Consider the following 9,140-nt stretch of genomic DNA (forward strand, 5'->3'; position numbering starts at 1 on the left):
GGGAGGGGAGGGGAAGGGGTGTCGTATGGGGGTGTTTGGGGGAGGGGATGGGGAGGACATGGGAAGGGGTGTGGTATGGGGGTGTTTGGGAAGGGGGTGTGGTACAGGGTGTTGGGGGGAGGGTGCAGTGAGGGGGAGAGTGAATGGTGGGGGCAGGTGGGTATTTTGCTCACAGTTGGTTCCTGGTTCTGCGCCAGAGCAGCTAACCTGGGCGTTAGGGGGGCGGGGGGGGTCACTCTAAAGTTTAAAGGGACTCCAGTTGTGGGGGGGCTGCATTCTGTTCCCCACCCCAGTTTCTCCTCCTGGAGATGAGGGAGAACCAGGAGCAGCCCCAGGTGCTGGGAGCAGCACTGCACCAGGCTTTGGGGGAGGGGGCACACTGCCATTGCTTTGGAAGACGGCGGGGTGGACGTGATGCTGTTTGGGGTACATTTGGGTCCAAGGGGCTCTCTCTGCTGTGCAGGGGGCCAGCGCCACTCCTTGAGGGGGGCATCAGGCCCGGCGGGGGGCAGCATGGAAGCTCATGGCTAGGAGCAGTTGCATGTGTGAAACAAGTGTCACTTACACACTGTGGCGGGGAGGGGGGCCTTGGGGTTCTTGTGAATCCCAGCTCCTGGATGGACCTTTGAGAATCCCTGTAAAGCAAAAGCAGTCCCTTCCCCTCCCCCCGCCCCCCAGGGATTGACCCACCCAAGGTGAGAGTCACACAGGCCTTGGTCGCTGCCAAGTAGCCTGGGGGCAGAAGGGGGGGCTGCATTTCAGGGGAGCTCTGGTAGGGCAGTGAGTCCCACCTCAGTCAGAGGGGGGTGAGGGGTGAGCTTGGGCACTGGTGGGTTATGGGCAGCCAGAGGGGCCCAGCCTGGCCTCAGCTGTGCCAGGATCAGGCGGGTGAATGTGTGGGTCACGTCCCTTTGTGCAGGGCCCGGGGTGCGGCTGGGCAGGTCTGATTGTGGTTGGGTGGATGCGTTTTTGCAGGGCTGGGCCCAGGCAGGGTCTCCAAGTGCTTTGGAGGATAAGAGTAAAATGCAAAGTGATCTGAGCCAACGGGCGAAATGTGGTGAAGTCAATAGGAGCACGTTCAATAAGGGAAAAAGCAAAGTGCGCCGCCACATAGGAAGGGGTAACGTGTTGCGCACACACATCGTGGGAAATGCCTGGGAAGCAGAGCTGCAGGGAGGGATCTGGGAGTCCTCGTGCAACACAAGCTAAAAATAAGCTAAACGTGCAAGACTGGGGTAAAAAAGGTGAACCTTGCTGTGGGCTGTAGTGGCCGGAGTGTCGTAGACAAAGCAAGACGCAAGAAGCTGTGCTTCATTTTTGCAGCACCTCCAGGCGTGCGAATCCAGAGCCTGGACACCTTTAGGGCCGTGGCATCAGTTACGCGTGTTAAAAAATTGCTTGAGCTGCTGCACTTCTTTTAGTATAAACTAAGCACGTGAATCCGCCCCTCTCCTCCATGCTGAGGAGGCGGCCTCAGCCAGCGTACTGCGTCCAGGCCTGAGGGCCACGTTTCAGCTGGGGACAAATTGGAGAAAGCCCAGAGGAGAGCAACAAAAATGATTTAAAGTCTAGAAAATGGGGCCTGTGCCGGACGGCTGAGGAAATGGATTTGTTTAGTCTGGAGGAGGCGGCGACAGGCAGGACATGATAATCGGTTTCCAGTACATAAAAGGTGGTTAGAGCAGAAGAATGGCCATACTAAGTCACACCAACGATGCCTCCAGCCTACTAGCCAGTATTCCAACTGCGGCCAACGCCGGGCGCCCCGGGGGGAGGAACAGAAGAGGCAATCCTCAAGTGAGCCATCCCCTGTCTCTCATTCCCAGCTTCTGACAAACAGGCTAGGGCCGCCACCCCTGCCCATCCTGGCTAATAGCCTTGGATAGACCTATGGTCCGTGACCGCGGTGTCCAACCCATTCTGAAGCAGCAGTAGCACAGAGTGGCCACAGCTGTAGCAAACTAGCCCCCTTCTTCTGAAAATATATTTAACATTCAAGCCAACCAGCCAAATAGACCCATGTGACTAGCATGTGGGACCCCCTGGTTCCAGGAACGTATCTGGCTCTTTCTGAACCCTGCTACAGTCCTGGCCTCTACAACATCTTCCGGCAAGGAGTTCCGCAGGTTGCATGAAGAAATACTTCCTTCCCTTTGTTTTAAACCTGCTGCCTAGGTGCTGGTTCCCCCTAGTTCTTGGGCATGAGAAGTAAATACCAGTTCCTTGCTCACGGTTTCTGTTCCTCTCTTAATTGTACAGAGCTCCTTCATCTCTTTTTTCAGGTGAAAAGACCCAGTGTTATGAATCTCTCCTTGTACAGCAGCTGTTCCACCCCCTGAAGCATTTTTGTTTCTATTTTCTGTCTCTTTCCCAGTTCCGGTTTATCTTTTTGAGATGAGAAATATTAAAAGCAAAGCAAAATGCAGGAAAACAGACAACCCTTGATTCTTTCTTAAAAAATAAAACAAAGCAGCCTTTCCCTGCTGAACTTGAAACAGGACGGTCTGGGTGTTAAGGTTGAAGTGAATGTTTGATGTAATGATTTTTTACATTAAAAATGTAAAAATGCACACTGAAGCAGGGCCCTCTGGGTTTTAAGGTGAAAATTCTTTAAAATGTAGGTTTGAATTATGAATGTTTACATTAAAAAACATTTCAATGCATAGTGCGTGTACACCATTGCTACCAGATGTTAAAACAAGAAAATAACTTAAAGGACTTGGTCCCTATCTCAATCTATTTACATGCATTCTGATTAAAGAAATTCCCCCTTATAAGTTGTTTGAACACTGTTACTGCATGAGAGGTCCCTATCCCCCTGTATTTCCGTGTATTCCTGGGGGGGTAATATTCCCCTTTACACCTGGTTTTGCTTCCCCTTGTGACTTCACAGTCCCTAACCGTGATGGTGTAAGGGGAGCTCCTGTACTGAAAAAAGAGAAACAGTCTGATTTTCTCTGTCTTTGCCCCTCCCCCCACATGCACAATTTGGCAAATTCAGCATCACCAACTCTGCATTTTTTCACTGGGGGAATAAAAGTAAGAAAAGGTCACATGACTCCAGGAGGGCTGCACCCCACTCCCCCATGCACCAACCACTGGCAGCATGGTGGGGAGGTGGAAATCTGGAGTAGCTGCCCTGCATTCACTCAGGAACAACCAAGGTAAGGGTCCAGCACAGCCCTGGGGACTTAGGCCCGGGTGCATGGCACACCTAGGGCCCTGCAGGGCTGGGCTTTGTGGTGGGGAAAGTCTTTATTTCCATCCACTCCCTAACGAGGCAGCTAGCAGCTGGGCCTGTACTTGCCCCCCTATTCACCCCCGCCTGAGAGAGTCCCTGGGGGTGTTCCCTTGGCTGGGCCCACTCTCCATCCGCCCCAGCATAATTAACTAGTTCTCCACAGGCACGGACCTCACAACAGAGCCCAGGGCTCAGCCTCCTCAGCCCCACTTTATAGATGGGGAAACTGAGGCAAGTCATGTCCTCCCCCACCCTGCCTAAGACTACCCCCCAGCTCAGTGGCAGGAAGGGAGCCAAGTCACCCCCATCCCCACTAGCACTCTACACTCTGGGCTGCCCCCCTTCAAACCTTCTACCCCTATTCAGCTAGAGCCAGCCAAGGCCCCTGCCCCCCAAGTCAGCCGGCAGCTGCCACAAACCACGCTTTTACTGCAAAAAGACAGCTATAAATACAAATGGCACTGGGCCGGGGGTGGGGGCCCTGCCCTGGGCTGTGTGGAGATGGGGAAGGGGGAACCTCCAGCTCAGATTCAGGTGAGGGACAGGTGCTCAGAGCCCAGAGTTTTGGAGGGACAGGAGAGGGAGGGAGATGACACTCTAGTAGACGAGGCTACCCACACACTGGGGGAGCCAGGTACCACCTTCCCAGCAGGGATCCAGCCTGAGTAGGAGTGATGGAGCCAAGACCCCCAACCTCTTTTACTCCCTCCACCTCCTCCCAGGCATCAGCCCTCTTCCAGGCAGGGGGGGGAGAACTCTGTAGAGCCAGGGTCCCGGCCGCCCTCCAGCCCCATGTAAGGAGGGAGTCAGGGTTGAGCCAGCCGCTTGCTCAGGCTAACGAACCTCTTAGGCCTATGAGCGAAGGAGGAGTTTTAAAACAACCAGTTGTCCGTTACAATACAATGAGGGTGCATCCATACTTGCATTCCTCTTTAAAGAGGTATGCAAATGAGGGAATTTGACAATGCATATGGGAGGTGCATATTTGGCACCTCATTTGCATATTATTTCAAAAGAAGAAAACCAGGGTAGACGCTGCTCTTTCGAAAGTAAACCCCCATCTTTGACAGACTCCTCCTTCCCACTGAAAGGATCTTTCCGCCCTTTATTTAATGGGAAGCAGGAGTCTTTCAAAGATGGGGTTTACTTTCGAAAGAAGCTCTTTGGAAATAATATGCAAATGAGGTGCCAGACGTGCACCGCGTTTGCCTTTTTGATTGTCCTCATTTGCACACCTCTCTTGAAAGAGGAATGCAAATGCAGACGCACCCCACGTGTGTCTGGGCATCAGGAGGGCCCTGCCAGCAGGGCGAGGAGCCCATCCGGAGGCAAGCAGCCAGCAGCTGCCCTGCAAAAAGCCAGGGGGCCTGTGTTACTAGCCCTGCCCCTCGGGGCTGGGCCAGTGCAAGGCATCTTTGCTGGGGGCAGGGCAGGCTGGGGCACTCAGGATCTGCACCAGCAAGTCAGTGGCCAACGTGGGGGAGGGCTCCTCGAAGCCGATAGTGAGCAGGGGCTGGAAGTCACCGGTGGGCTGTGGGCACAACACCCTGCAGGGAAAACGAGGTGTGTTACAACCTCCAGTCAGACCCAGCCGGTGCCCACCCAGACACAGGGACACCCAGAGCCAGCCAAGCCCCGCCCCCTGCCAGACCACACCCACTCACTGCTCAGGCACCCAGAGCCAGCCAGGCCCCGCCCCCTGCCAGACCACACCCACTCACTGCTCAGGCACCCAGAGCCAGCCAGGCCCCAGTCCCATCAGGGCGCACAGCCTGTCCCTGCTCTGGTCCCCTCAGACACTGCTCCCCCTGCCCCGTGTCCTTCCAGCTGCCACACCCCAGTGCCCCTGTGCCCGCCCTGCCAGGAGGGGCTGCTGCCCTCTCTTCCCAGTCCGGCTCCCTCAGGGCTCACCCTGTGGTGCCTGCAGCAGGATGGGTTTGGGCACTGCCTCCATAAGGGGGTTTCATGCAGAGACAAGGCCATGGGGTCAGCTGGCTTGGACCATGTCACACACCCAGCCACCCAGCCTCCTTCCGGGACCTTAGCAGCCCCCCACTGCTGCAGCTGGGACCTCTGCCTGCCCGCCCACTGGCCCACGCGGGCACCCACCACTGCAGGACGTCGGAGGAGTGCTCTGTGTCGGGGTCCAGGGGCACCCAGCGCCCGATGGACCACAGCTTCTGCATCTTGACCGTGTTCTCCCTGCCCGTGTCCCGGAAGCACAGGAAGTAGCTGCAACATGATTGGGGGATGAGAGTCGGGGAGATCCGATGGGACGGAGGCTCGTCTGGGGCACTAGGGCTGGGGACCGGGGGGAATCATTAGGGTTTGGGGGAGGTGCCTGGCAGAGGAAGCGGTGCCAGTGCAGGGGGGCTTTTACAGGTACCATGAAGTGCCCAGTGGGGGGGCAAGGGGAACCTCTGCCTATTCCCCCCACTACACTTGAGCTCCCCACTCCCCTGCTAGGTCTCCGCCAACAAGGGCAGGAAGGAATAGGGGGCACCCCACCCTGTGAGGCAGGGCTCAGCTGAATCTCCCTTGGTCCCGGACCCCAGGGCCCAGCCACTCACTACTCCGTGCGGTGCCCTCGGCGCCGCCCCCCGGCGCCCACCCCCTCCTCCAAGACGTCCAGGTTCCAGCGCATCTTCTTGTAGAGGTTGCAGGGCCGGCGGGCGGCCGTGTAGGGCGCAGAGATGCAGAAGCGGAAGACGGAGAGCTGGCGGCACTCGCTCAGCCAGAAGCGGCCGCAGAAGAAACACGAGACGCTGGCGAAGGTGGGGGAAGCAGAACAGATGGGGTAAGAGTCCCCTCTCCACCGGGGCAGGCAGGGGCAGCCACAAAGGTGCCGGCAACCTCTGCCACCCCACAGCAATAGCGCCCCCTAGTGCTGCACAGGGCCGACTGCAAAGGGACAGTGCCTCCTGCTGAGCCCCCCAACTCGCTCCTTAGAGCAAAGTGCCCCTAGCACCATACCGGGCTCAGCCAGAGGAGATCCCCCCCCAGCCCCGGATGGCCCACCCTGCTCCTGGCTGCACGGCGCCCCCTCATGCTGCACAGGGCTCTGTGGTGGCGATAGAAGGTGAGTGCCCCCAGCTGGGCCCCGCTGTCCCGTACTTGAAGGGGTCGGTGTCCTCCAGGGAGACGAAGCTGAAGGAGGCATACATCAGCACCAGCTGCTCCAGCCGCAAGGCCAGCTGCTCCGAGATCTCCAGCAGCTGCAGGGGAGAGGCGGGAGCCTCTGGGGGTGGGCATGGCACTGTGCCCAGGGGAGCCCCCAGCACCGCATAAGGAGGGACCCCGAGAGCGATCATTCAGTCTCAGTCAGCTCCTGGGGCATTGGGGCTGCCCTGGTGCTGGGTGAGGGGCAGAAGGAGTCACAACGAACCCTCCCCTCTCCCCTTCGTACTACCAGATACCAGCCTCCAGGCATCCCTGCCCCGCACACCTGGTAGCCTGGCTTGAGGGCGGGTCTATTCCGTGTGCTGCACTGGGGGCTGGGATGCCTCCCCCTTTTCCCCAAGCGAGGACAGAGAGGCTGAACTCTGCAGTGATCCAGCTGAGCCCTGTCTCATCCCATGTCCCAGCTAACTAGCCCTGCCCCATGGCCCCTGGCCCCAGTATATCCCCTGCAGCCTTCATCCTGCCCCTGGAGCCCGCCGCATCCAAAGTCATATCAGCTGATCTAGGAGCCAAGGTGGTATCCTGATGCCTAGCCCCCTGCCCCCCGCCCCCCTCCCCCGGCTCTAACCACTAGACTCCCTTCCCCTCCCAGGGCTGCGATAGGACCCAGGAATTCTGACCGCCTCCCAGCCCCCTCCACCCCATCCGACACCTTGAGCAAGAACACACCTTCAACACCCTTTTGTCCCAATGAAGGGGGGAGGCAGCCCGCTGCCCCGGGTATGAGTCTGGGACACCGCCCCCATGCACTCACCCTTTTGCGCACGGAGGCCTGCATGGGGCCCAGGCCAGAGTTGTAGCTGCGGGCGGTGGACTCCAGGTATTCGAAGTAGGGCTGGCACATCTGCAGGAAGGTGGGCACGGCCTTAGCAAACTGCTCCTTCTGCATTCTGTCCCTGCTGGAAAGGCGGGCGGCCACGCGGTCACCAGGGGCCATGGGAAGCATATCCCTGCCGCAGCACAGGGCCCCACAGCTGCACTGGGGTATGGGGGTCAGCAGGGACTTCAAGGGGACAGCACCCCCTCCTGAGCCCCAGCCTGTCCCTGCAGGGCCCGGTGACATCTGCATCTCCGGGGTACCGTACCTACTCGATAGCCCTGACCCACCCCCATTCTGCACTGGGACCCACACCCCCTTGACAGACCCTGGGGAACTCACAGCTCCGGCCAGGTACAGAGCCACCTGTCCTGGCAGGTGCACCCCCACCCCCAGCTGGGTCAGACGAGAAGCAACCGGTGACTTCCCCTTTTCCCCAGAGGGCAGACACCAGGGGGAGCTCCATGGGGGGGTTACAGCCCAGATGAGCCCCTGGCCCCTCAGCAGGGCAGCCAGCCTGGGGCCCCACAGCCTGTGCATGGCAGGCTCAGGGGGTGCCCGCCAGTGCGGGCTCGGCCCCATCCCAAGCCCATTGCTACTTTGTGCTCCCAGCATCCTCACCAGGGACAGCCGCTCCACCCAGCTCAGCACCACCTGGCTCCCTCCCTGCAGCGCACACAGCAGCCCAGGAGCTAGTGGAGGTGAACTGGCCCCCTGCTCCCCACTGTGCTGCCAGGTTCTCCCTACACCTGCCCCCCATGCCAGCCCCCTCCTTCCCTACTGCCCCTCACCACTGTCCCCTTTGTGCCAGGCCTCCATTTAACCCTGCCCCTCCCCCCTGCCCAGCCCCTACTCCACACTGCCCCATTGGTGCCAGCCACCCTCCCCTTTCACTGCTGGCCCACCCCTTTGCCATTCCACCTTCTTTCTTCATTGCCCCCTGCGCCAGATGCCCTTCCCTTTGCCAGCCATACCCCTCCTGCCCCCTCCCACCTGTACAGCAGGTATGTCTGGAAATCTTCTGCCTTCTTGAGCAGGTACTTGAGCTTCTCCGTGACAGGGGTGAGCAGCTCCTCGAGCGTGAGGTTCTCGGGGGTCGGGGACTCAGCCCGGGGTGCTGGGCAGCTCAGCCACCGGGCTTCAGAGGCGGGTGAAGAGACGAGGCTGGGCTCTGGGCTGCTGGGAGCCAGGCTTGCAGCGCTGGCCGGGCTGAAGCACTGGGCTTTGGCAGAGCCCTCTGGGCAGAAGGTGCTGCTGTACCCCTGCTTTCCTGCCATCCCAGGGTCCCCCCACGGCAGCTCTGCGAGGAGAGGGAGCCGCTGAGCCCAGAGCCGGAGGATTTGCCCACACAGGGTTCGTCCATTGCCTGAGGGGGGCTACGTGGCCCCCCCAGCCTGCTGCCGCCAGCCCCCTGCGCATCCCCCCAGGACGGTGCCAGCCCTGGAGCGGGGGAATGAGGAGAAGATGGCTGCAGCCACACAGGGTAGTTCATCTGATTTAGCTCACCGGGCCAATTCAAACCAGATTAGCCCCCACCGGACGCTCCCTTTCCAAAAGGAGGTGCCCTCAATGCAGATTCACTCTGGCTGTAGAGAATCCCCGAGAAGGATCAGGCCCTGCCTTTGGGGGGAGTAGGAACAGGCCCTCACCTGCCCGCCCCCACCAGCCTTTGGCTGTCTCTGGATCCCCCTGAGGTACTGCCAACCCCCTCCCAGCTGGGCCAGTTCATCACACAGCAAGAGTCCTCAGCCCAAGCCCCTGTGCTCCGAAGTGCCAGGGCCTGGCAGTAGGGAACCCCGTTCGGCCCCATCTCGGCCCCCACCTGCAGCGGGAAGTGTGGGGCTGTGCCCGGTTGTGGGAGCAGCCTCAGTGGGAAGGAGCCGGGCAGGGAAACGGGGCATC

The 9,140-nt window shown here is 59.5% G+C and overlaps 1 protein-coding gene across 1 annotated transcript; it reads right to left on the reverse strand.

Moving 5' to 3' along the window:
* Positions 1–4,616: 4,616 nt before the first annotated feature.
* C29H19orf67 (chromosome 29 C19orf67 homolog) lies at positions 4,617–8,515 on the reverse strand. Its single transcript, XM_074980418.1, has 6 exons — positions 8,232–8,515; positions 7,176–7,320; positions 6,356–6,456; positions 5,812–6,006; positions 5,351–5,473; positions 4,617–4,788 (listed from the first exon to the last, which is right to left on the reverse strand). Exons 1-6 carry the CDS (start codon positions 8,513–8,515, stop codon positions 4,617–4,619), a joined length of 1,020 nt encoding a protein of 339 aa, XP_074836519.1.
* Between the last annotated feature and the right edge of the window lie 625 nt (positions 8,516–9,140).

Source organism: Carettochelys insculpta, chromosome 29 (genome assembly GCF_033958435.1).
Source record: "Carettochelys insculpta isolate YL-2023 chromosome 29, ASM3395843v1, whole genome shotgun sequence".
In the NCBI taxonomy this organism is placed as follows: Eukaryota; Metazoa; Chordata; order Testudines; family Carettochelyidae; genus Carettochelys; species Carettochelys insculpta.

Bases quoted from the DNA above. Each gene is read 5' to 3' on its own strand.
- C29H19orf67 (XM_074980418.1), bottom strand. From the start codon at position 8,515: ATGGCAGGAAAGCAGGGGTACAGCAGCACCTTCTGCCCAGAGGGCTCT. The intron at 6,457-7,175 runs GTGAGTGCATGG...TCTCCCCTGCAG, and splicing joins AGGCCTCCGTGCGCAAAAGG to CTGCTGGAGATCTCGGAGCA. The intron at 4,789-5,350 runs GTGGGTGCCCGC...TTTTCCCTGCAG, and splicing joins TCCTCCGACGTCCTGCAGTG to GGTGTTGTGCCCACAGCCCA.